The sequence below is a fragment of the Rhipicephalus microplus genome, chromosome X (assembly GCF_043290135.1).
Source record: "Rhipicephalus microplus isolate Deutch F79 chromosome X, USDA_Rmic, whole genome shotgun sequence".
Lineage (NCBI taxonomy): Eukaryota > Metazoa > Arthropoda > Arachnida > Ixodida > Ixodidae > Rhipicephalus > Rhipicephalus microplus.
The window spans coordinates 472,194,797-472,222,742 of NC_134710.1; the positions used below are offsets into that span (position 1 = coordinate 472,194,797).

At 46.5% G+C, this 27,946-nt stretch overlaps 1 protein-coding gene across 10 annotated transcripts in view; it reads left to right on the forward strand.

The window, feature by feature from the left end:
* The window catches only part of Ctl2 (Choline transporter-like 2), a 380,476-nt gene that overhangs the window by 279,488 nt on the left and 73,042 nt on the right, over positions 1-27,946 (forward strand). For all 10 annotated transcript variants that reach the window (XM_075881408.1, XM_075881410.1, XM_075881415.1 and 7 more), the window contains 2 exons: positions 1,172-1,262; positions 5,249-5,484. In XM_075881408.1, the coding sequence (XP_075737523.1) occupies positions 1,172-1,262; positions 5,249-5,484 (327 nt within the window). The remainder of the gene's footprint in view (positions 1-1,171; positions 1,263-5,248; positions 5,485-27,946) is intronic.

Genomic DNA, 27,946 nt, shown 5'->3' on the forward strand with positions numbered 1-27,946 from the left:
GTAACTAGCCAGGAAAAATCCTGAAAAACCTGCATTTTCAAGCTGCTGAATCTGTGAACGGAAACTGTGCTGAACACCAACCATACTAGGCTTGTCCTATGCATTCTGTGTTTCTTATGGTTCTGTCTTTAGCACTGCGTCAGTCATGATGCATAAAAGACGATGCAATCTGCCAATGAATACTCAACAGCTGAGTACTGTTCTGGTTGATGTACAGAGTGTATTGCTTGTACTTTGAGTCTTCAGCTGTACAGAGTGTATTGCTTGTACTTTGAGTCTTCAGCTGTACTAGCTTGTGTTCTGCGTACTTACACAACCACCAGACAAAATTTTGTTTTTGAAATATCAAACATTTCCTGTTTTCACGTCCCCTTTTTATCGCAAGATTTTTGTTTACCTGAACTGAAAGAATGAAAAAGCAGTAAATCAGCATGTCCTAATAATCTACAATGAGATCAGTATGCAGTAATACAAGTGTGGTTGTGCTAAACCTATACGGAGAAAAGTTGTGGTTTGTGTAACTATCACGAGGCAAATCTGAACTTGGTGATGACTCGCTTGTAAACGTTCAGCATATAACTTTCATTCACATGGGTTTAGAACACTGATTTTGGTGCTCTTGCATATATGTCTTGTTCGAAAATATTTTGATATGCCAAATTACTCTGTAATTTTGCTGACGTTGGGGACAATCATGCCCTGAAAAACGTACGTGAAATGTTTCGTTTATGATTTTAAGTGATATTTCATATGCCAAACCTATTTTAGAATCTAGATATTGTATGAGACAGGAAAAAATTGTGTATTTGAAATATGTGCACAAATATACATAAACTGATCAAGTTTTATAAACAATCGTGTAGAATTCAGGAAAAGCTTTAAGAAGCTACTGCCTCTCTTGTTTCCTCTGTTTGTTCCTCCCCTACTACATGACACGTGTCACTTCACAACCTTTTCAGTGATCCCCCTTCCCCTTTCCATTTCTTTTGTTCTTTTTTCTTCTCTTCCTTTTTTGAGATTGAATGAGAGTGAGCTAAGTGGCTCTGCTAAGGAAGGTTGCCCTGACAAAGACACTTGTCCACACATTGGCTCTGGGGACATTCTCTTTTCACGGACTCATCGCTTACTTACTGTGTGCTTGTCACTTTTATCCTTAACTGCAACTGCTCAGATACCTTGCCTCCAGTGGCACTGCCGAGTTTAAGTACATGAACATGACTCATGGAAATAACAGCTTGACTACACAAAGCTGCTCTGCACAGGCAAGTGACGTTTCCTCTTGTTTAACAACTGAACTAAGTTAGTGTCGAGCATGTGGGCGTACCTACTCGAAAATCAGTGTGAATATGTTGGATCATGTGTTCAAGTGTATGCCCGAAGCACTCTTGAAGAGAGTTGGTGCAGAATTTTTGTGGTTGGGTTCGAAGCCCTAAGTCACCAAATGACAAACTTTAAATGTAAGTACATCCTTGCTGTTGCTGTGAAATCTCATTATCACAACCTTTGGTTTAATGTACATATAAAATCTCTAAAGCTAAATAAAGCAGTAACGCTGTAGCATGGTAAGGTATAATGTCTGCATAAAGCTTCATCCTCAAGAGAGTTAATATCTGGCATTGAAGATGGCAATTTTAGGTGCCTAAGATGATCTTACTTATGCACAATAAATTAGTCAGTAGGAACGATCAACCATTTAGAAATCAAAAGAATTTTCAGCACTGAATACAGCTAGGCAACTTTTTTGGCACAGCTGTTAATTGAGCATGTTATCTGTATATGATTTGAACTTATGTGGGTGGGAAAATCTGAGGCAAGTCATTGAGCTCTGAGGAATAATGAAGGCATGGTGCTGGGGGGTTCAGCCAAACTGTTGTGGAGCTGGCAGACCTCTTTCTTTTTTTTTTACCTTGCAATCTCTGAATTGATGGTTGTGTGTGGCTTCTGCACTGTGATTACCATAAAAACGGGAACATAGGTAAGTCATTGATGATTTGTGGGGTTTAACGTCCCAAAACAACCATATGATTATGCAGACTAGAATATAAATCGACCTTTTAACTACGGCTACGAAAAGAAAATAGTGCATGGAATGGCCGAAGTATTGCAAGGCACTTTTACAGTGAAACAGATGCAGTTGCATATGGTGGATAGTCAAAATGCCACTTATTTACATGCGTGTTTAGACATAAGTTCCACATGTCAGAAAGCACAAGCATTATCTTCGTAAAATGTCACAACCATCTTAACAGCCTTTATTTGGATGCACTGTGAGGTCATCGGTATGGTAGTAATCATGACAAGAGCATGGCTTCAAGATAAACTCTGCAACCTTTATCTCCAGCTCTAGATATTCTGCAGTCTGGCTAGAAAGTAAAGTTTTCTTCTGATCGCCGCATGTTGTCGTGTGAAAGCTACTGTGTTGCACTTGATCGGCCCACTGGTCATACATAGCAATACGTGCCGCTGTAACCTGAGCTGCTGGCTTCATCGGCTTCACAGGAAGCAACAACAACAACGAAAAAGATATCCTGCGAGATTGTAGCAATAGAACACCAGTACGAAAATAAACTTTCAGTTATTTTTTGTGACTCGCATCTCCACTCATGTTCACATTCACGTGTGCAAGCGTCTCAGTACATCTTACACGCACTTCACACCAGATTTCTTTGTTCTTTGACGGACTCGATCGCTGTTTTCTTGAATGCTGCAGTGAACTGTCGTCCACTGTTCGAGAGTAAGAAGGCAGCTCTGAGCCAAAATATTTTGTTTACTCGAGTCTAGGCCGAGCCCAATTCTGAGGTGACACCCAAACGTCCGAAGCTTAGGAAAAAAAAAACAAGAAAAAAAAACTCGAATGTAGGCCGAATGAAAAAGTGAAGATAGCGTTCACAAAGAAAAAACATTTATTGAACATGAAGATGAAACAAAGCAGTTGGTTTATTATGCAAATAAGTCAAGAAGCATACAGCCGCTAGTCTTGTTGTGTGTGTTTATTTGTCGTTTCTTTGCCCTGCTTTTAATTATTTGCATTGTAATGATGTCGCGCTGATTCCGAGTCGTCGCTGCTTCTCTCGTCGTTGACTTCTTTGTCGCTGTCTTCAGTGTGCAATCCTCGGTGCCATCAAGCACATAGGATATGCCACACTTCTTAAAAAAGTCCACAATGAAAGTTCCTGAGATGTCGTCCCACGCTGCAGCCCCTCCAGCAGCGCACATTTTTTTCGACCACTCCTAAGTTTCGCCCGGCTTCAACGCTGAACGACGATATTGCGGCTAGGACAACTGTCCTTTTATAAGCGGCAATGTGATGATATCGCCTTTTATAAGTGGCACTGTGATGAGACCACCAGAAGCGCGACTCGAAATGACAAACTGCTCGCGTCAACACTCGCAACAAAAATGAAAATGGCAGCCTCACATGTGTTTTTAAGCCAGGTGTGTGCTCGGCTACTAGCAGCTACAATACCGTCTAGGTGACTCTGGTTGTGCACCACTTTTCTCGATGAAAAATAGTGCGTTTTTCAAAATCTTTGATTTGAATCAAAGCCAACCCTGGAGATTCATACAAAGAAATTAAAAAAAAAAACATTTGTCTTAAATTCGAATAAATACAGTAGATTTGCGAGGACAAAAACACAAAATGAGGCCGCCCACGGCACAAAGCTGTCAGTAAACAAAGCAATGCTGATGATTGCGATAGCCATGGAGGTGGTTGACTTCAGTTGCCCATAGTGGTGAGACTTTTGAAGTTCTGCCTATGAACGGTATATAAAGACGGTGGTCGATATTTTATTTATGGCTGTTTTCTGAAAAAGAAAATAATAAATTCTACCCACATATTGTTTTTCACGGTACTTAAAGGGCCAGTCGACAGGCTCCAATTTTCTTTTTACACCCCCCAAACAAGCTGGGTAATTCGTATAGTAGACTGCAGCGATCACGTTTTCTGAATATTGCAGAGCTGCACGCCATGCACAGCCTCTATTTTTGATGTTTGATGTTTGATGTTTTAATTAAGCAGAACCTACAAAATAAATGAAATATGACTTCATTTCAAAAGCTCTAAGCATCCAAGCTTTCCCGTTTCTGTGGTATCTCACTGGCAGCATATACACACAACAGCAGCGTGTCGGCTTTTATTTCCCCACAACCACCATTTTCACCTTTTCACTACCGTCCATGTTGGCACCTACTAACACTGTAAACGATCTTTGCTTCGCTTTCCTCCAACACAAGTTTCCTCCTTGTAAGCGGGAGTCTTAGTAGGGAGTGCCTTGTTAAACAACCCCATTTTGTCAATGCCAAACAGGTCCCATTGTTTATAAAATCATGATGCTTCCGAAATTTCTTACAATCATCCCTGTTGCCAGTAGCTACAGATATTTCTGTTTGACAGCACTTTCCCCAGAAACTGTCTTAAAGACATGACAAATGGCTCGGGCAGCCATCGCTCATCCTTAAGTCCTCAATCCTCATCTGAGAAACAATCTTCTCAGTCTTCTCTTCCAAAATGGGGCTGCGGAACGTGAAGTTCATGCTGTGCACACATGTGAACCATTTAGTTCGTCACGAAGTTCCCACGCGTGACAGCTTGTTCAATCTTCCCTCTGTTCTTGAATTCTTGACAGCGTAGACTTGGGAATATCGCATTTCACAATTTCTATCTTCACTAGGTTGTTGCCATCGAATTCTTGGATGATCCTTACTTTCATTGTGACCGAAAGTGCGATGTGCTGTTTTTTTTTCCATCTCAATCTTGCGACAATGGGTCGATTGTCACGTGGCGTGCACGAACATGTACAATCGTTGGATTGGCTCCGCCAGGCTATGGTAGCTTTGTTGTTGGTTTCATGTGTTCCTAGACTGCCGTGGCCATTTCCGGTGTTCATAAATTTTGCCCGTTTTAGTTTTAAGTAATGTAAGCAAAAAAGAATGTTCTGATTACTCGAAACCTTTTGTCATTAAATATATAGATCAACTAAATGTGCCTACATATTTTCATTTTATGCGGGTTTTCCGTTTGAATTTCGTTTAAAGGGAGTTCACTGTAGTTACATGACCATGTCAAGGCCAGGATTGCAATAGTGTCTTATCGTGAACCTATGGCGAGTTGACACCTATACCGAGGTATAAATATGGTGGCTGCATAATATTAGCTTTCAATTGTTAATGTTTAGTGTCATTAATAGATGAAGGGCAGCTAGATTAGTATGGTCAATGATCCTCGCCCGTATTTGCTCTCTTGCAGGACTTCAACAAGACATTGTCTCATCTGCGGTGTCAGTTCACTCAGTATGTTGCCAACCAGCACCTGTCGCGACTGCAGATCTACAACTTCATTGGTCTCATCTGGGGCATGTTCTTCATAGTGGGATTGGGCCAGGTGGCTTTGGCTGCGGCCTTTGCCTCCTACTACTGGGCCTTCCGCAAGCCGCAGGATGTGCCTTTCTTTGCTGTGCTTCATGGACTCTGGATAACCGTCCGGTATGTGGCTCGTTGTGCAAAGGAAAAATGCTCTCATGCAAACAAAACCAGTGGGCAAAAGTTACAAAAGTGAAGCAAGCAGCAAAAGTAAAAGGCAATGAAACTATGACTAAGCGTAGTACGAACTCTGGGATTGATTGATTATACATTGAAGGGAAAAATCCTGAGGCACTGTGAGCAGTCAGCTAGGACACAGTCGATCCTTGATATGTTGGAGGTGAAATGGCTTGTTGTGTGAAATGCTCCTATCCTTAGCTTATTAGCTTATCTGAAAACTGTGTGCAGTGTGGACATTTGCCTGGTACTATCGTGAGCACAAATTGACTGATCTGTTTCTACAAGAATGTCTTTTTTGCACAGAATGCTGCTCACGCTCGCTTGTTTTATTGGTTATGAACACATTTTTAAGGGTGTATGTGTGTGAATTTTAGAACCGAATCGAATACAAACACAGTTTAAATGCTGTTTTAATAGTTCAAGTAGTAATTGGCACCTTTTTTCAAAACAGCCTTAGAATTTTACAGAATTCTATATGTTAATGTTCTAGGCCCGTGTGCTCTAATTTGGGTGCACGTTAAAGAACCCCAGGCAGTCGAAATTTCCAGAGCTCTCCTCTATGGCGTCTCTCATAATCATATGGTGGTTTTGGGATGTTAAACCCCACATATCAATCAATCAATCAATCAATCAATCAATCAATTAATCAATCAATCAATCAAAGCATTTTATATTGTCGCTAGTTGAAAATAACAGGATACAGGACGAGGGTGCGACTAGGAAAAACGAGGTCTTTTTTAACAGAACGAAAGAGCAGCCGCTTCGACGTCGTCTCCTTCAGAGGAACCATGGGTGCTGTCCTCGCTCATCACTTCGTCGTCCTCTGTCTTCTTGCCCGGCCTTTAGCCGTGACATTAGCTTCCCGTTCAAGTAAGCATCATCCCGATGCTTTATAATCAAGTGGTTTGTACTCATTGAAAGCGCATGAGTTCATTCGGAGAAATGAGGCTTCATGCGTACCACGTGCACAACTTCTGGAGCATACCTTCGACGCCTTAAGGAGTGCGCTGTATCAGGGACAACCTGATAATAAATGTCACTGAGACGTCTTAGAACTTTATAGGGACCGAAGTACCGTCTTAACAGTTTTTCTGAGAGGCCACGGCGCCGAATAGAAGTCCATATCCAAACTTTTTCTCCTGGCTCGTAGGAGATTGGTCGGTGACAAAGGTTGTACCGTCTTGAAACGTAGTCTTGCTGGCGACTAATACATAGGCGTGCAAGTTGTCGAGCTTCTTCGGCAAGCTGAGGGATATAATCAGCATCTGTTTCGGCGTCTTCGCACTCGTGCGGCAGCATAGCATCCAGTGTAATGGTGACTTCACGACCATGAAGAAGGCGGGATGGCGTTCTTGTTGTTTCTTGATGAGCGGTATTATAGGCGAACGTGACATACGGCAAGATCTCATCCCAGTTTTTATACTCCACATCGACGTACATGCAGAGCATATCCGCAAGTGTCTTGTTGAGACGCTCCGTAAGACCTTTCGCTTGTGGATGATACGCCGTTGTTCGCTGGTGGGATGTGCCACTAAGTCTTAAAACTGTCTGTAATAGTTCGGCTGCAAATGCAGTTCCCCTGTCAGTTATTACCACTGACGGAGCGCTATGCCTTAGCACCACATTCTCGCCGCGCCGTGGTGGTCTAGCGGCTAAGGTACTCGGCTGCTGACCCGCAAGTCGCAGGATCGAATCCCAGCTGCGGCGGCTGCATTTCCGATGGAGGCGGAAATGTTCTAGGCCCGTGTGCTCAGATTTGGGCGCACGTTAAAGAACCCCAGGTGGTCGAAATTTCCGGAGCCCTCCACTACGGCGTCTCTCATACCGTATTTACTCGATTCTACCGCGCCCTCGATTGTAACGCGCACCTGATTTCCACCGCGGAAAAGAAAAAAAACGTAAGACATCGATTGCAACGCGCACCCATTTTTCTCGCTGGCCCGCACGATCACACCACTCGAAAAAACGACTCCTTTCGGGAGCGTCTTCCATTTAAATATGAGGTTCGGGCGAAGCTTGTGCCCATCTGATGTGTAACAGAGCATTGCCGTCACTGTAGCTTTACCGTAGACCGATGTCAGCACGCGAACTTGCTTCGCCCCCTTCTTCTCAACGGTTGTGGTGCCAGGCATGTCGAAGTAAAGAGGCGTCTGATCGGCATTCCCGATTTGCCCAAGCAGGTAGCCGTTGTTGCGCCGCAAGTTTAGGACCAAGCTCTGAAAACTGTGAAGCTTTTCATCGTACTCCTCCGCAAAGCTTTTCGCATATGCATGTTCCCCTTTGGAGGGAAAAGCCTTTCCTCTTCATAAAGTTAGTTAGGCAGCACCTGCTCGCTTTAAACTGGCTCCGCATTAAACCTTTTTCTAAGACTAATTGCATAGCCCGCACTTGGAGCAGTTCTGTCGTCACGGGCCGCTGTGCCGCTCGCTGCTCAAGCACATACTCGCCGAGCAGCTCTTCAATTTGCGGAAACCGACCCTGCTGTGGTCCACTGAAGCCTTTGCGTGAAGCTTTGCTGTCGACAATCTTCTGCTTTTGTTTCCGCCGGTCCCGCACGCACGTTTCGGGAACTCCGAACGACCGCGATGCGGCCCGATTTCCGTCCGTTTCTGCACACACGATGACTTTTCTTTTAAAAGCGGCATCGTGGTGCACTCGAGTTTTTGGAGTCGGCCCTTCCACGCCGTCGATGCTAATGCACTACTAGATGACAAACTCCTCAGCACACGTACGAAGTGCCGCACATGGGAAACACATAGGCAGAAATGGCCGACGCGCCATGCCGACGCGCCATGCTGACGCACGTAGGGGGCGGCCATTTTGGATTTGCCGATGGCAATAGATTGACCGTAATTTTTTTTGTTCGTACTCGATTCTAACGCGCATGCGATTTATGAACTCGCTTAACCGGAAAAAAGGTGCGCGTTAGATTCGAGTAATTACGGTAATCATATGGTGGTTTTGGGACACTAAACCCCACATATCTATCAATCAATTAGCACCACATTTTCTACGAAAAATCAGGCTGCTTCACTTGCCGTGCCCCTCTCCAGAGCCTTGGTTTCGAAGTAACGAGTGAGGTAGTCGGTGGCTACTATAATCCATCTGTGACCTGCCGATGAGGTTGGAAACGGGCCCAAAAGATCCATTCCGACTTGAGCAAATGGAGTAACAGGCACGTCAATAGGAAGGAGGAGGGCTGCTGGTTTGATGGGTGAAACTTTTCTGCGCTGGCAATCAAGGCACGTCCGAACATAGTGTTGACCGGTCACTGTCAGTCTTGGCCAGTAGTATTTCTGCCTCACTCTGCACAACGTACGCGTGTAACCCAAGTGGCCGGATGTTGGTTCATCATGGCATGCCTGTAATACTTCGCTCCTTAGAGATGTTGGGAGGACGAGTAAGTAGTCGTTTCCGTGTGGCGTGAAGTTCATCTTATACAGGACGTTGTTTCGCAAGCAAAATGACAAAAGCCGTCTTGCTAACAGTCTAGGTACAGCTGAAGTGCGACCCTCTAAAAAACAAATTATGGGTTCTAGTTCGGGGTCATCTCATTGCAGCTGTGTGACAGTTGCCGTGTTTACAACTCCGACAAAGGATGTATCGTCATCTTCTGCCGTCGGAGGTTCGTATGGCGCACGAGAAAGGCAATCAGCGTCTGAATGTTGCTTCCCCGTTCTGTAGACCACCGTCATGTCAAATTCTCGAAGCTTCAGGCTCCAGCGCGCCAACCGTCCTAAGGGTCTTTTAAATTTGTCAGCCAGCAGAGGGAGTGATGGTCACTGACAACAATAAAAGGAAGACCATACAGATATGGACGGAATTTCATAACCGCCCACACCACCACAAGGCACTCTTTTTCTGTGGTGGAATAATTTTCTTCCGCTCGTGAAAGAGTTCTGCTCTCGTAAGCAATTACTCGTTCGGCACCATCCTGCCACTGCACGAGTACAGCTCCTAAGCCGGCATTGCTAGTGTCGGTGTGCACTGTTGTGGGTGCATCATCATCAAAGTGTGCAAGGACTGGTGGGTTCTGAATGCGTTGCCGCAGCTCGTCGAATTGTTTTTGTTGTTCTTCATTCCATACGAATGCGGCATCTTTTCTGGTAAGGTGGGTCAACGGCGAGGCAATGCGCGAGAAGTTCTCAATGAAGCGTCGGTAGTAATCACACAGTCCTAAAAACCGTCTGACCGCCTTTTTGTCAGTTGGCCCTGAAAAATTCGTAATGGCAGCTATTTTTTCAGGGTCAAGCTGCACACCTTCACTACTGACGAGATGCCCCAGTAACAGAAGCTCTTCGAAGCCGAAGTGTCATTTTTCCGGCTTAAGTGCTAGTCCGGTGGAACGGATAGCTTGGAATACTGAGTGCAGTCGCCTGACGTGTTCGTCGAATGTGGCAGAAAATACGATGACGTCGTCTAAATACTCTAAGCACGTCTGCCACTTGAGGCCTGATAGTACGGTGTCCATTAGCCGCTGAAACGTTGCTGGTGCTGAGCACAAGCCAAATGGAATTGTTGAAAAAACAGGTCACTGACCAATGTCAAACAAAACAATGACGTTTCGGGACCCGTACGGGTCCCTTGTTCACAATGGAATGACGGCTGAGCAACAGGTTCTTATGTAACGTTGAGCGCATGACGCAAACTCCGGGAGTACACGTGGTTTAGTGTGCCAGATGATCTATTGATTGTGTTACTTGTCGTCTGAATGATTAGTGATTCGAGGTTCAGTCTGGTTGTAAAATTCTTCTCCGTGGCCATGATGCGTGCGTTGTCCCAGGTTATCTCGTGGCCCGTCTTCTCGGCATGCTCTGCGAGTGCATTTGTCACTGTGTGGCCCTTGGCGACGTCATTCTTGTGTTGCATCAGACGTTTGCAGTAATTTTCACTCGTGCCAATGTACACAGATTCGCAATCGGCGCATGGTATCTTGTAGACCACGCCAGGAAAGTGTTGCCGAGGGAGAGGATCCTTCACATTTAGCAACTCAGCCTTAAGCTTGCTTGCTGGAACATGCGCGATCTGTACACCACGTTTTCTGAATAGACGGGCTAGGGCTTCGCTTATATTTCGAATATAAGGAATCGATGCACGCTTTTTTGTAGACGATGTGTTATGCATGGCCTGACTAGTTGACTGCAGTTTATGCATGACGGATTTAGTTGTTTTCCTAATAAAAATCTTGGGGTATCCATTCTTGATCAGGTTATCTTCAATGGTCCGGAGCTCCTCCTGCAGGCTTTCTTCATCGGAACAAGTGCGAATCGCTCGTTGAACTAAAGACCGAATCACTGAGCGTTTGGGGGCTACCGGGTGGACTGACTCATTGTCGAGGTATCTACCGGAGTGCGTTGGCTTTCGGTACACAGCGAAGGCGAGGCCTGTGGGAGTACGTTTTACAACTGCATCCAAGAAAGGGAGGCAACCGTTTTTTTCTTCTTCCACAGTAAACTTGATGGAAGTCTCGACGCCATTTAGGCAGTCAAGGAAAGCTTGGACGTCTTTCTTCTTTATCACGCAGAAGCAGTCGTCGACGTATCTCAGAAAAACCTTGGGTCTCGGCTGAAATGTTTCCAATGCTTTCTGCTCAATTGCTTCCATTGTGATATTCGCAGTTGTGACCGAAATCGAAGCTCCCATTGCGGTACCGAAAACTTGCCTGTAGAATTCACCCTTGTACGAGAAGTAAGTGTTGGATAGGCAAAACCGTAACAAGGTGCACAGCTCGGTGACGTCGAACGGTGTGTGATCGGCCAATGTCGTGTCCTTGTGAAGCAATTGTCTGGAAGTGTCTACAGCAAGGTCGACGGGAACACTTGTGAAGAGGGAGCAGACATCAAATGAAACCAGTACTTCGTCGACATCCACAGTGATACTCTTCATTTTGCTTATGAAGTCATTGGTGTTCCGGAGGTTAGTTTCAGTCTTGCCTGCAAGGGGAGCCAGGATGCCGTGAAGATACTTTGAGAGGCTGTATAGGGGTGACCTAGTGAAATCTACTATGGGCCTTAGAGGCGTTCCGCTTTTGTGAATCTTCGGTAAACCGTATATCGCTGGAGCAGAACCATTGGTGCACAGCAGCTGGAAGTATAACCTTTTTGCTGATGCAAGAAGCGTCTGAAAAATACTAGAGAGCGTCTTTTGCAGGCCCGTTTGGACTTTCGAGGTAGGATCCTTGTTAATCTTGGCGTACGTTGTACAGTCCCCCACTATCTCCGTCATCTTCGATTCATACGTCGACCGGTCAAGCACAACCGTCACGTTGCCTTTGTCCGCAGGAAGTACGGCAATCTTCTTGTTTTTGTGCAATGCCTTAATCGCTTTTTCCTCGTCTTCCGAGAGGACTTGCTGGCAGCCAGACTTGCGAATTCTCGATAGTATACCTACTGCTCTCGTACGGATTTCGTCCCGTTCACTTTCTCCAAGTAGACCAATAGCGTTTTCGACAGCACACACGACCTTGCGTGTGTCCGGCTGCTTTGCTTCGTTGAAGTTGAGACCACGGCTCAAAACTTGGCATTCAGCAGGAGTTAGCTCGTATGACGACAAGTTCCTGACCTCGAACATGGGTCCTCTGTTTTTCCTGCCTTTTTCTAGCAAAGCACTCAGTTTGCGCTCTTGTGACGTTTCCTGCTTTTCTGTTCGTCGTCGCGATGCTTGGTTCGCCACTAGATGTATTTCAGGGAGTAATTCAGGCATGATGAATTCCAGCTGGCGTGTTGTGAAGAAAATGTCAGTCTCAAGGCGCTTCACAGTCTGCTTGCAGTCTTCTATCCGTGCTTGAAGAAGCTGCCGTTCAGCTTTCGAAATGACTTGATGACCGAATGCCGATTTCACGGGGTGCTTTAACTGCAAAGATTTTGGGATGAGTTGCTTGGACTTACAGGTTACGTTGAATTGCAGGTGCGTCTTGAAGGCTGCCAGTCGTGTAGATGCACTCAAGAACTGACGAATCCTGGTGATAGCCGATTGTCCACACTTGTGGCGGATGCTCACGTAGTCGAGAGTTCGACGGAATGCCGTGTGGTCAGGTAAAGGCATTGTTGAAAAAACAGGTCACTGACCAATGTTAAACAAAACAATGACGTTTCGGGACCCGTACGGGTTCCTTGTTCACAATGGAATGACGGCTGAGCAACAGGTTCTTATGTAACGTTGAGCGCATGACGCAAAGTCCGGGAGTACACGTGGTTTAGTGTGCCAGATGATCTATTGATTGTGTTACTTGTCGTCTGAATGATTAGTGATTCGAGGTTCAGTCTGGTTGTAAAATTCTTCTCCGTGGCCACGATGCGTGCGTTGTCCCAGCTTATCTCGTGGCCCGTCTTCTCGGCATGCTCTGCGAGTGCATTTGTCACTGTGTGGCCCTTGGCGACGACATTCTTGTGTTGCATCAGACGTTTGCAGTAATTTCCACTCGTGCCAATGTACACAGATTCGCAATCGGCGCATGGTATCTTGTAGACCACGCCAGGAAAGTGTTGCCGAGGGAGAGGATCCTTCACATTTAGCAACTCAGCCTTAAGCTTGCTTGCTGGAACATGCGCGATCTGTACACCACGTTTTCTGAATAGACGGGCTAGGGCTTCGCTTATATTTCGAATATAAGGAATCGATGCACGCTTTTTTGTAGACGATGTGTTATGCATGGCCTGACTAGTTGACTGCAGTTTATGCATGACGGATTTAGTTGTTTTCCTAATAAAAATCTTGGGGTATCCATTCTTGATCAGGTCATCTTCAATGGTCCGGAGCTCCTCCTGCAGGCTTTCTTCATCGGAGCAAGTGCGAATCGCTCGTTGAACTAAAGACCGAATCACTGAGCGTTTGTGGGCTACCGGGTGGACTGACTCATAGTCGAGGTATCTACCCCAAGATTAACAAGGATCCTACCTCGAAAGTCCAAACGGGCCTGCAAAAGACGCTCTCTAGTATTTTTCAGACGCTTCCTGCATCAGCAAAAAGGTTATACTTCCAGCTGCTGTGCACCAATGGTTCTGCTCCAGTGATATACGGTTTACCGAAGATTCACAAAAGCGGAACGCCTCTAAGGCCCATAGTAGATTTCACTAGGTCACCCCTATACAGCCTCTCAAAGTATCTTCACGGCATCCTGGCTCCCCTTGCAGGCAAGACTGAAACTAACCTTCGGAACACCAATGACTTCATAAGCAAAATGAAGAGTATCACTGTGGATGTCGACGAAGTACTGGTTTCATTTGATGTCTGCTCCCTCTTCACAAGTGTTCCCGTCGACCTTGCTGTAGACACTTCCAGACAATTGCTTCACAAGGACACGACATTGGCCGATCGCACACCGTTCGACGTCACCGAGCTGTGCACCTTGTTACGGTTTTGCCTATCCAACACTTACTTCCTGTACAAGGGTGAATTCTACAGGCAAGTTTTCGGTACCGCAATGGGAGCTTCGATTTCGGTCACAACTGCGAGTATCACAATGGAAGCAATTGAGCAGAAAGCATTGGAAACATTTCAGCCGAGACCCAAGGTTTTTCTGAGATACGTCGACGACTGCTTCTGCGTGATAAAGAAGAAAGACGTCCAAGCTTTCCTTGACTGCCTAAATGGCGTCGAGACTTCCATCAAGTTTACTGTGAAAGAAGAAAAAGACGGTTGCCTCCCTTTCTTGGATGCAGTTGTAAAACGTACTCCCACAGGCCTCGCCTTCGCTGTGTACCGAAAGCCAACGCACTCCGGTAGATACCTCGACTATGAGTCAGTCCACCCAGTAGCCCCCAAACGCTCAGTGATTCGGTCTTTAGTTCAACGAGCGATTCGCACTTGTTCCGATGAAGAAAGCCTGCAGGAGGAGCTCCGGACCATTGAAGATGACCTGATCAAGAATGGATACCCCAAGATTTTTATTAGGAAAACAACTAAATCCGTCATGCATAAACTGCAGTCAACTAGTCAGGCCATGCATAACACATCGTCTACAAAAAAGCGTGCATCGATTCCTTATATTCGAAATATAAGCGAAGCCCTAGCCCGTCTATTCAGAAAACGTGGTGTACAGATCGCGCATGTTCCAGCAAGCAAGCTTAAGGCTGAGTTGCTAAATGTGAAGGATCCTCTCCCTCGGCAACACTTTCCTGGCGTGGTCTACAAGATACCATGCGCCGATTGCGAATCTGTGTACATTGGCACGAGTGAAAATTACTGCAAACGTCTGATGCAACACAAGAATGACGTCGCCAAGGGCCACACAGTGACAAATGCACTCGCAGAGCATGCCGAGAAGACGGGCCACGAGATAAGCTGGGACAACGCACGCATCGTGGCCACGGAGAAGAATTTTACAACCAGACTGAACCTCGAATCACTAATCATTCAGACGACAAGTAACACAATCAATAGATCATCTGGCACACTAAACCACGTGTACTCCCGGAGTTTGCGTCATGCGCTCAACGTTACATAAGAACCTGTTGCTCAGCCGTCATTCCATTGTGAACAAGGGACCCGTACGGGTCCCGAAACGTCATTGTTTTGTTTGACATTGGTCAGTGACCTGTTTTTTCAACAATGCCTTTACCTGACCAGACGGCATTCCGTCGAACTCTCGACTAAGCCAAATGGAAGTACCTTAAATTCAAAAAGGCCATCAGGTGTCACGAAAGCTGTTTTCTCCCGGTTTCTTTCGACTACTATCTGCCAATACCCATTCCTTAGATCCATCGACGAGAAATAACGCGCATGCCGTAGTCGATTGAGTGAATCGTCGATACGTGGAAGTGGGTCGACATCTTTTTTTGTGACCTGATTTAGCTTGCGTTAATCCACGCAGAAGCGTAAGCTGCTGTCTTTTTTCTTCACTAATACAACCGGCGAAGCCCAAGGGCTTTTCGACGGCTGAATAACATCGTCTTCAAGCATCTGTCGCACCTAGTTTTCGATGGCTTCATGTTCTCGCAGAGCTACCTGGTACAGGTTTTGCCTGATAGGTCTGGTCATGTTGTCCGTTATAATTTGATGTTTCGTCAGTGGCGTTTGATGGACCCTGGACGTCGAACAGAAACAATCTTCAAACTTGTTAATAAGCTGCATGATACTTTGCTTCTGCGCCGGCAGCAAACTTGGGCCAATATCAAGAGGTAGAGGTGCGAGGGGCAGATCAGTTGAATTATCTTTTTCAAGAGTTAGGCAGTCTTTCATCTCGGCGAGCTCTTCCATGTACGCGACTGCCATGCCCCTTGTTAGATATCGGCGTTCAGAGCTGAAGTTCGTAACAAGGACGTGCGTGTGTCCGCCTTTTATGCTCACGATGCCTCTTGCGATAGATAAACCATGGCTGAATAGCAGTGTTAGAATTTGCTCGGTGATGTTTGGGAATCGCTCGACGTGTCACATGTCACAGCCACGAGTGCACTCGACCGAGGTGGGATGGTCACGTCGTCGCCGAAGATGCACAAAGGTTTAGGTCGCTGGTCTGTACAGAGCCCATCCGAAACTTTGATCTGGGGCCATCCAAAACGTAACCGATCTCTCAGGAATGTTGATAATGGCGCCGTATTCATGCAGGAAGTCCATGCTCAAAATCAGGTCTTTGCAGCACTCCGGTAAAATGACAAAAGTAGCGACGAAATCTGAACTGCCGATATTAATTTGAGCGGTACATTTGCCTGTCAGCATCACCAATTGACCCCCTGCGGTTCTTATGTTTGGGCTTGTCCATATTGTTCTGACTTTCTTTAAGCAGTCGGCGAGTTTACGGCTGATAATAGAGAAGTGCGCACCAGTATCTACCAGCGCTGTTACTGAGCGTCCGTCTATACAAATGTCTAGATTGGCGCTTATGATTTCCGTTGATGTCGGTGACGTCGTATCGTCCTTGATACCGTTCATCGTACGATCTGTGGTATCATTCGTCGTATCGCGTCATAAAGAAGATGTTCGGGGTGTGATAGCATCTCGACGTGCAGCAACCTTCTCCCCAAAAGTCTCTTCTGTTAGTTTCCCTGACGAGGGCTAGGAGATCTGCCCCGGACCACCTCGAAGTAACTGCGCTGCTGTGGTGAGTTAGGTGCTGGTGAAGGAGAGCGGGGTCGACGATACGGCACATCGGGTTGCTGTGCTTGCGGGCCTGCACTGCTGTCACGGCGGTTATTGAAATAAGCACGAGGGGAGGTTTGTAGAAAATTCTGATGTCTAAGTTCATGGTATGCACGATTGCGGAAAATATGGCCGGCTTCTCCGCAACGAAAGCAAAGTGGTCGACGGCGCGCCACAAGTCCGTCTTTGTTACATTGCAGTGGGTGTTATAGCAACGTGCAGGTTCTTAGTTAATGGGTGTCCGAGCCGTCGCCCCAGACTCCCACGAAAAGACGAGGCCGTTTGTACGCCACACTTTATACACACGAAAAACGAACACACATAACATGGACAGGCTATTTAAAAAATCCTTCACTGTCTCTGTGAACTATCAAAGTCCTAAACTAACCGTCCCTCCTTTTTAGCATGGACACAAGACATGAGGTCGGTCTCACCGAGGTTCGTTGCTACGTCTTGAGCTGGCTTGCGTTGTCCGCACGGTCAACCAGGCGACTAGTTGATGGGTAGGCTCCGCCCCCGCAGCCACGTCGCGGCTGGACACATCTGCTGGAGCTCGTGCCCGTAGCCCGACAGCTCCGCGTTGCTCGCACGGTAGACGAGGCGGCAACTTGAAGGGTATACGCACCACCACCGACCACGTACAGGCCGGACACCTCTGCTGGAACTCGTGCCCGTAGCCCGACAGCTCCGCGTGTCCTCAAGCACAGGATGCCTTGAAGCCGCAGCACGTCAGCGACGCACGGCCGTGGCAGGTAGAACGTGGCAGGTAGGCCGGGCTCGACTGTTACTAGGCTCGGGTCCGGAACCCAACGGCCGAGTCGAGAGCCCCGTCTTCCTCGTTCCTTCTCGTACCTTCGCCGCCCCGCTACTCAGCGCTCGTGCTACCTTCGTCGTTGTCTGCTTCAAGCGCGCACTTTGAATGGCGCGCACTTTGAAGCTTCGCGCACGACACATATCACAAAAGCCCCCCCTTAAATGAGTTTTTTCTTTCTTTTTTTAAAAAAAAAAAAAAAAAAAAACTGCTGACACGTGCGCGGTCTGTAAACCCCTTCACTGTATATGTCCTCTGTATAGTTCACATGTCGAGGTCCAATATTTACTAAATACACAAGAACACCGTTAAATACACTGACATACTTTGAGTGTCCAACACCCAATATCACAGTGCATGAAGTCCGAACTCTTGGCTCACAATCTACTCATGAAGTCCGCACCGGTATTCTCCGACCCTTTTATATGCTGAATGCTAAATGAGTATTCTTGCAATGCCAGGCTCCACCTCAGGACCCTACTGTTCAAGTGTTTGGCTCGGGCTAAGTACTGTAGAGGTTGGTGATCTGTTTGTACAACAAACTGGTTCCCATACAAAAAAATGTGAAACCTCTGTACCGCCCATACCAATGCCAAACACTCCCTCTCTATGGTAGAGTAATTCTTTTCCCGGGGCAGCAACTGGCGGCTTGCATAAGATACAGGGTGTAACAATCCGTCATGTTCCTGCATTAATATCGCTCCGATGCAGGTGTCAGATGCGTCCGACCGAAGTACAAACCTTCGCTCCGGATCAGGAGCCTTTACAATTGGTCCAGAAGCAAGGGCTTGCTTAAGTGTTTCGAATGCCGCCTCTCTTTCAGGATTCCAACAAATCTTATTTCTCTCCTTTTTCCTAGTTAGTTCGGTGAGAGGCTGAGCTTTCTCCGCATAATGGGGAATCATATCGCGGTAATATCCCGCCAATCCAAGAAACGATCGAAGCTGCTTCTTTGTTTGAGGTTTTTGTGCATTGGCAATCTTCTCGACAGTACTATCCACTGCTCGGATGGTCCCTCCTCCTAAACGATGGCCTAAAAATACGACGGAAGTCATAGCGATTTCGCATTTCTGGGGTTTGATAGTCAATCCTGCTTCTCTCACTCTGTGCAGGAATTGCTGCAATGTGTCTAAATGCTCTTTCCATGTCATAGTAGCGATGAGAACATCGTCTATATAATGCGCTACGTTCGGGAGGCCTTGGAGAAGTGTTCTCATCAAACGCGTGAACACTGCAGACGCAGTTTTGATTCCAAATGGCATGTAGATAAAGTGGTAATGTCCGGTCTGAGTTGAAAATGCGGTTACCGATCTCGACTCCAGTTCCAGTGGAACTTGCCAGTATCCTTTGGTAAGATCGAATTTCGAGAAAAACCTTTTGGTCCCAACCTCTGCGAACATCATATCCGTCCGTGGTATGGGTTCCGCATCTGATATCAACACCTCGTTGATGCGACGAAAGTCTATGCATGTCCGATAAGTTTGATCTGGCTTCTTAATTAGCACCAAGGGGGAATTGTATGGCGAATTGGATCGCTCAATCACCCCGAGCTTGAGCATATCTCGAACTTCCTTTTCAACCACTTCTTTCATCGCCAGTGGTAGTGGGTACTGCGGAGTGCAAATCGGATCCGGTGTTGTCAGTCGAAGCGGGCATTCCAGCAAATTGGTCTTTCCTGGCATTTCGGAAAACACATCTTGGTATTTGGTCAGAATCCGCTGGAGCTCAGCAGCTTCCTCTTCAGCCAGCCCTTCACCTATATTAATTGTCTCCACCCCAGTCCCTTGGTCAATAGTGTAAACTGGTATAGGTGAATCTGCCTCCTCTTCTTCCATCACTACGAATGACGCTGTTTGTGTAAACCTCTCCGGTTCGCGATCCTCGTAACGCTTTAACATGTTGATGTGGAACAACTTGGTGTCACGTCCCAAGTCCAACCAGTAGTCATGAATGCCCTTTTTCCCTGTGACCTTAAAAGGTCCTTTCCATTGCATGAGTAATTTATTTTCCGTAGTAGGGAGTAGAATAAGGGCCCGGTCGCCTACTTCAAGCTGACGTTTCGTGCTTCGCTGATCATAGTATTGCTTCTGTGATTTTCTTGCTCGTGTCAAGTTCTCATGAGCCAACTGCAGTGTTTTTTCAAGACGATCTCGCAGATCCAATACATATCCGTAAGTTGTCTTCGCCTCGTCGCCGATGTGTTCTCCAATCCATAATTCTTTTAACAAACTAAGTGGTCCTCTGACGTCACGCCCGTAAATAAGTTCGAAGGGAGAAAATCCCGTGCTGGTCTGAGGCACTTCACGATAGGCAAAAAGGAGTGGGGCAAGCAACCGATCCCAGGATCTTGGTTCCTCCTGGCAGAGCTTCCGCAACATCTGTTTTAACGTACCGTTAAATCGTTCCACCAACCCGTTACACATAGGATGGTAAGGTGTAGAACTGAGGTGCTTAATGGCCAGTAACTCGTTGACTTCCTTCATCAGTTCGGAAGTAAAACAAGATGCTTGATCACATAGAATTTCACGCGGGAATCCTACGCGTGAGAACATCTCCACCAGGCCCTCTGTTACTGTCGCCGAATCGATTGCTGGCAGGGCCACCGCGTCCGGGTAGCGCGTGGCGAAGTCCACCATGGTCAATATGTAGCGGTTTCCGTTTCTCGACACAGGTTTTAAAGGACCGATAATATCGATTGCCACTCGCTCGAAAGGGGTGTCGATCAACGGCATTACGCCCAGAGGCGCCTTGCCCACTTTACCTTTTGGATATGCTCTTTGGCAAATGTCACAGGATCGCACGTATCTCTTTACTTCTTCCTGAACTCCTGGCCAATAGAATGATCCTAGTACTCGGTCAATTGTCCTCTTGATGCCTTGATGGCCCGCCATCAGACTTTCATGAGCTAGCTGCAGTACTTGGCTCCGCAGTTTGCGAGGAACAACTACCTGCTGTACTATCTTGCCGGAGGATAACCGATAATGGCGATATAAAACTCCCTTTTGCATAACAAACGAATATTCTGTCGATCCTCTCCCAAAAAACACCTGCCCAACTTTGTTCCTACAGAGATCTAGGCTCTTGTCCTCCGCCTGCTCAATCTTGAAGATTCGTTGGTTGATATTCAAAGCGGTTGCTTTCACCGAATCCAACGAAGCACTTGAATTCTTGACTACGCTGATCATTGGTCTCCCGTAGCGATCTGCTTTCATCACCCCTAATCTCTCCTTGACGTTTTTAGACTTCGTCTTCCTTTCCGACAGTCCCTCGCTCCACCTGCTATCTGGATCATTGGGATCACGGGATCCTGGCACGTTTCCCACGATGACGTCATACAATGGGGAAGTCATGCATTTAACGATCACCGTGCCAGAAAAATAGGGCGAAAATATCTCCACTTTTGCTTCGGGAACTTTTATTCTGCTCCCATCGGCTAAAAATACTGTCGTCATAGCTCCTGTCAGCACTTCGTCGGGCACGAGGGAACGTCGCACAACCGTCGTGTTACTTCCTGTATCCCGAAGAACAGAGACAGGCTTATCAAATAGGAGACCCTGGAGAACTGGCATCTGATATTTCGTTGCCATTTGTTGCGTGTTTACTGCCCCCGACACATTATTCTCGGACCCGCCGCCGGATGCGTTATCATTGTCTTTAGAGTTCTCTTCGGACAATATACATGAAGCCTTTTTATACGTGGCGGGTTTCTTGGTGCAAACTTGGGTATCGTGTCCTGCCCTACGACAATGCCCACAGTAAGGTTGCTTCGTCCGAGCGCGACAATCTGAGGCTTTATGGCCGATTTTGTTGCAAACAAAACATTGCACTGAAGTTTTTGAGGTCGTGCTCCCACTTTTCACAGCCATGCCGTTTTCAGCCTTTTCTCGGAAAACAAGCAGGTTAGACTGTCGCTGTGCCTCTAAAAACTGATCTGCCGCTTCAGCCATTTCTTCAAGTTTACGGCAATTCTTTTCACGCAAAAAGAGCGCCACTCGATCATGACACTTACTGATGAACTGTTCAGCTACAATCAGGTCACGAACTGACGCGTATTCTTTGTCTACTTTCGACATTTCCACCCATCGGTCGAAAAAACTCATTAATCGTGCAGCGTACTGCCGGCCGGTTTCTCCCTCTTGAGGCTTACTGTGCCGGAACTTCTCACGGTACCCTTCCGCTGTGAAGCGAAATCGCTGAAATAGAGCCAGTTTCACTTTCTCGTAATCAAGTGCATCTTCAGGGGATAGGCGACCAAACACTTTTAGCGCTTCTCCGCTTAGGCACAAACTCAGAGCCGTGGCCCACTTGTCTCTAGGCCACTCTTGCCCTGTCGCCACATTCTCGAACCTTTTTAAGTACGCATCTAGGTCATCCCGGTTTTCATCAAATCCTGGTATAAAATTATGAGGATTGACGTTGGAAGACACCCTTGATGATCGACCTATGTCTGCCCCGACAGGCTCTCTGGCGGTTTCAGTCTGAGTCAGTTGAAGGCGCAATTGGATCGTCCTTTGGGCCTGCTCCTCGACTTGTAATTGCAACTGCATTTGTTCCTTCTTCGCCTCTCTTTCTGCCGCCCTTTCCTCACGAGCTCGAGCTTCTCGCTCATCAATCCAAAGTTTCAATTCCGCACCTTCCAAACCCATGCGCATGGCCAACGCCATTAAATCTGTCGAGCTCATCTTTTCCTCACTAATCGTCAGCCTGACTCAAGCGATACAAATGGCCTCGTCCTGTCGCAGCGGACGCCAGTGTTACATTGCAGTGGGTGTTATAGCAACGTGCAGGTTCTTAGTTAATGGGTGTCCGAGCCGTCGCCCCAGACTCCCACGAAAAGACGAGGCCGTTTGTACGCCACACTTTATACACACGAAAAACGAACACACATAACATGGACAGGCTATTTAAAAAATCCTTCACTGTCTCTGTGAACTATCAAAGTCCTAAACTAACCGTCCCTCCTTTTTAGCATGGACACAAGACATGAGGTCGGTCTCACCGAGGTTCGTTGCTACGTCTTGAGCTGGCTTGCGTTGTCCGCACGGTCAACCAGGCGACTAGTTGATGGGTAGGCTCCGCCCCCGCAGCCACGTCGCGGCTGGACACATCTGCTGGAGCTCGTGCCCGTAGCCCGACAGCTCCGCGTTGCTCGCACGGTAGACGAGGCGGCAACTTGAAGGGTATACGCACCACCACCGACCACGTACAGGCCGGACACCTCTGCTGGAACTCGTGCCCGTAGCCCGACAGCTCCGCGTGTCCTCAAGCACAGGATGCCTTGAAGCCGCAGCACGTCAGCGACGCACGGCCGTGGCAGGTAGAACGTGGCAGGTAGGCCGGGCTCGACTGTTACTAGGCTCGGGTCCGGAACCCAACGGCCGAGTCGAGAGCCCCGTCTTCCTCGTTCCTTCTCGTACCTTCGCCGCCCCGCTACTCAGCGCTCGTGCTACCTTCGTCGTTGTCTGCTTCAAGCGCGCACTTTGAATGGCGCGCACTTTGAAGCTTCGCGCACGACACATATCACAGTCTTACGGATGAATGGTCGACTGGTGGGCATCCTTTGCGACCAAGATGCAGATATCGGCGGAGTGTACATCGGTGACGTTTGCATAGGCACGTTAGACTGCGGATATGGCTGCGACTGATTGGGAGCTGGGGCATACGTCTTGTTCTAACGCCCTTGGCTGACGTCACGATAAGCCAGTGGTGACGAATTGTACGACACCGGAGCAGGTCGATGGGCGGCTGATGCGTGGATTACAGACCGCTGGTTTGAAAGCGATTTGGGCAACGAAAATGCCTGGCGAAGTTCTTGCCGCAGAACTTCTGAAACGCAAGTCATGGTATTTGTTTGCGGAGTCACAAGGAGGTTTTGGATCTCCTCCCGAACGACCTCACGAATGAGCTCACGCCGAGAACACTCACTACCAGCAGTCAAAGCAGAGAGGCTGGGAGATGTCTTGTTTGGTTGGTCATGGCATCGGCGCCGTTGCTGCAGTGCTCGCTCGATTGTCGTAGCCTCTTTGACAAATTCCACTACGCTTGTTGGTGGGTTGCATAGGAGACCGGCAAACAGCTCTTCCTTGATGCCTCTCATCAAATGTCAGATTTTAACTTCAGGCATCTCGGGGTCAGCCTGCTGAAATAGGCGGGCCATGTTTTTCGCAAACATGGCGACGCTCATGTTTGGTTTCTGTATGCGTGCCTCGATGAGCTGCAGAGTAGAATCACGACGGTCGGTGTTTGCGAATGTCCGGAGAATTCCCTTCCGAAATTTCTCCCACGAAGACAGCGTTGACTCGTGGTTCTCGTACCACGTACGAGTGCTGTCTGCCAAAGCAAAGTAGATGCGCGATAGCTTTTGTTCAGTGGGCCAGCAGTTGGCTTTGGCGACTCGCTCATACTGGGCTAACTAGTCCTCAACGTCTTCATAAACCTCACCGTGGAAGGTCTCAGGAATCAGAGGCTGATCAACAGTAAGCTGTGAAGGCCCTCCGGTAGCCATTTCTCCAGGCACGGTGTGTTGCTGGAGAAGTTCGAGTGGGATTGCTTCGGGACTAAGCCCTCGCTGTCGCGACTGTAGCGGTGGACGGGAGTATCCACTGCAGGAACGGGTCGGGGTGGCGGACTCGATGTGCCAGGGCTAGGAGGTGTCCCAAGCATCAGTTGGAGAAGTCCAGCACCTCCACCAACGTCGCCAGTTGAAAATAACAGGATACAGGACGACGGTGCGACCAGGAAAAACGAGGTCTGTACTAACAGAACAAAAGAGCAGCCGCTTCGGCGACGTCTTCCTCGGAGCAACCGTGGGTGCTGTCCACGCTCATCACTTCATCATACTCTGTCTTCTTGCCCGGCCTTTAGCCGTGACAATATGCTAAACCTACAAAAAAAAAAAAGAAATTATTGTAATTACTTTTAACCATAAAAAATTGCTGCTTTGATAAGTCTGTATGCAGAATTCATTGGAGCTTTCGAGACATACTTTAACTGTGGGTTGAAAAACAGCTCTAGCTGCAATAATCAAGGTGGCACATTTTTGCCAGCTTTCAGTAAAACTGAGACACAAATTAAACAATGTTAATCTAATCACTTGTTATGTACCTAAACCTGTAATAAAATTGGTGAACTAGTTATCGCAGAATGGGCTTTGTAAAATGCCTCTGCAGTGAGGCTTGTGCTTTGCTACAATAACACTTCTGCTGTGAAAAATGTGAGCTGTGGTTGGTTCAAATGCTAAGTAATGTAAATTCTTGTTGATGAGGAAGAAGGAGCGAGTTTTGCTTTGCCCATTTAAATAACAGAATCTAATCTAGGAAATACAAAAACTTGGCAGTCACATACCTAAAGCTGGGCATCTAGGCTTGTGCCAATAATGAATTGGAATAATGAATAGTGACTGTGCTTATTTGCAGAACGATTTGGATTGTATTGTACAGTGGTTCCAGAAGTGGCAAATGACGCTAAACCCCAAAAAGTGCGTTCATATGCGAGTTTCCAAAAAAAAAGAAACCAATAGTAACGGCGTACACCATAGATACGCATATTGTTATTACCGAACCAACATGCAAATATCTTGGCGTTGTTTTGTCGCATGATTGCTCATGGAATGCCAATGTTGATCACGTTGTTAGCAAAGCGGCAAGGGCTCTAAATTTCATTCAGAGGAACCTAAGATTGGCACCCCGAACATTAAAAAATACGGCCTATCTCACATGTATTAGACCGATTTTGGAATACGCATGTCCTGTGTGGGACCCAATGCAGGCGAACTTGATTGATAAGCTTGAAAAAATACAAAACAGAGCTGCGCGGTTTGTTTTAGGGCGGTACGAGCGGAGAGACAGCTGCAGTGCTATGAAAGCTGAATTGGGTTGGGAATTGCTTTCTTTACGCAGGAAAAAACTGCGTTTGAAGTTTTTCTTTTCTGTTTTCATGGGCGGACTGGGATTGACCGTCATAACTATTTCAGTGAACCCAGCTACATATCTAGTCGACATGACCACCGACGCAAAGTGAAAGAGTATCGAGCAAGAACGACCATGTTTTATAATTCCTTTTTTGTGATGACCATTAGAGATTGGAACCAGCTGCAAGACGAGCAAGTGTGCTGTATAAACGAAGAATTGTTTTATTCCAGTCTGTAACCCCCCTGCTGTAACGCCTTTTTGAGCAAAGCGGGGTACTCACTGAATAAAGAATAAAGAATAAAGAATTTTAGGTTCTAAGGGAATTTGAAGCGAATAGTTATTTTGGTCAAATGATTTCTAATGAAATTTAAACAGTATATATGACATATAATAAAAAAATGGGCATATCTGTCATGACCTAATTTACCTGCACAATATTCTTTTTAATTGAATAGGGCCTCAATGGAAATGCTTTTTCTTTTTTCGTTCAAAGGAAGTCGAAGCAACTTTGAGCAGTAGCAGGATTTGACTTTAGGTAGGATGCAAGTAATAACCTATAAAATACTTGACATTTTAAAATTTATTATACTTAGAGCATATAAGTTGTCATGACAAGCTTTTAAGCTTAAAAAAATTATGAATCTATTTGAGGGTAATATGTTTATTTAAAGGGGCCCTGCACTGCTTTTTCAAGTAGCCGTGGAATGGATTCACTAAAGAAGCTTATTGCCTCAGGAATTCACCGCTGTAAGAATTTTCAGAGTCCATCCATACGAGCGCAGTTGCAAAAATTTTTCACCCGCTGTAATTGCATTCTCTCTTCCCGTCCTGACGAAAGCGCTGGAAACTAAGTGGGGAGGGATGGCATGGCAGGGAAAGAAAATGTCATATGCGCCTCGTGACATTGAGCACTTTTCTCTTTTTTTTCTTTGAATACACCACGTTTCAGTGCGATCACGCACGTACACGTGGACAAGTTCTGGCCTCCCGCGGCGGCCTCAGTAACCACTGACTGCACCATGCTCGAATTGGTTAATAGCAGATACAATGGCTGTGATGAGTCATTTTTGAGCTTGTGGCATCATTTGCCAAAAGAAAGCAGTTTTCAGTTGAGTTTGAGAATTTATTGTGAATAGCAGGCCGTGTGCTGCACTGTAATGTTTGGCTCGTGTGTTCTCGTTAGCCTCGACTACCGATCGACAGCGTATTCTGATCATCTCCAAAACATGTTGCAGGGCCCCTTTAAGTTTAAAGTAAAGCTTCGCGGCAAATTAAATTTCTCCTGCAAAGGTGCTTTCACGGTTTAGCATTCCTACATTGCAGTGAAACCATCTTTACAAGTTACAGACTAATGTACATCTATTTATTCATTGCAAATACTTCAAAATTTTCAATACCTTACATTCGCATCGAAGCGAATTTGAATACTCTACTACTTGTTCGAATATTGAAAGCATTTGAATATTTGCACAACCTTATGGGCATCATAATCTTTGAGAGACACTGTGAAATCATTGTGTCATCCGTCCATTCTTGTGGAACGCATATCTGACTACGAGGACTCTCATTCTCTCAAAGTAGCATGGTCCACCATACTTCTGCCAAAGACAAATGACTGCACTTTACTCCAGTTATTCATATTTACAGCTAGAATAGCTGAAGACGCATACAGTGGAACTTGTATTATATGTCCCCCGGCTTGGCGATGACCCCCATTTTACAACGAACCGGTTTGGTCCCGGTAAAATCCCCATAGATGTATTAAAAACCTTGGTTTTATGACGCAGTTTTACGCTGACCCCGCATCTTACGACGACCTTTCAGATTCCATCTGAAAGAAAAAGCCACCTTTACTCTAATCAAACATTGACCAATATTAATGAGTGCAAAATATGAGCTTGTGTTACCCTACATGGATGATTGTAAATGTAGTGACTGAGAGAGGATGTCTTCTTAGAATGAGAGAGGATGTCTTCTTAGAATGAGAAATGTATTTTATGTAGTTCTGCATACACCTCGATTACGTGCGCTGTATCCGGGGTCTTTACCTAGTCAAGCTCTATCCACACACAGTAGCTTCAGCTAGTCGAAAAGCTATTTTCACGTTTTCGGTCCGCGTAAACTTTTCCTGGTCGACATACAGCTGATCGCCTGCCTTTGTCCCAGTCACAGCCTTGTGCACACATAAGGGCGCGACGCTGCTGTTTTCACCATATAAAATTACTTTCACTTGATGTGAACATTCACAATAACAGTGGTACACAACTAGTTGCACTTCACAAGCCTACATATTGCAAGGCGCACATCTCAGTCGCACATGAAGGCATTCTACGCGAACTCGTGGTCCGTCGCCATTATGTGATAGCAATGACACTGGCTGACTAGTCTAACAGGAGGCTGTTTGCACTTCGGTTTTGGTTTCCTTTTCACGTGCAGGCAATTTTCAGACATTTATCAGTAGAAAGATGGGCATTGGATTCAATTTTTTTTTTAAGGTTAACAGTAAAAATTTGCTTGCACCTCCTTCAACTCAGTAACGCTTCCATTAGCTGGCACTGGTAATGATAATTAATCAACCTTCCTTGCAGAGGCACAAGGTTGTGCCGTT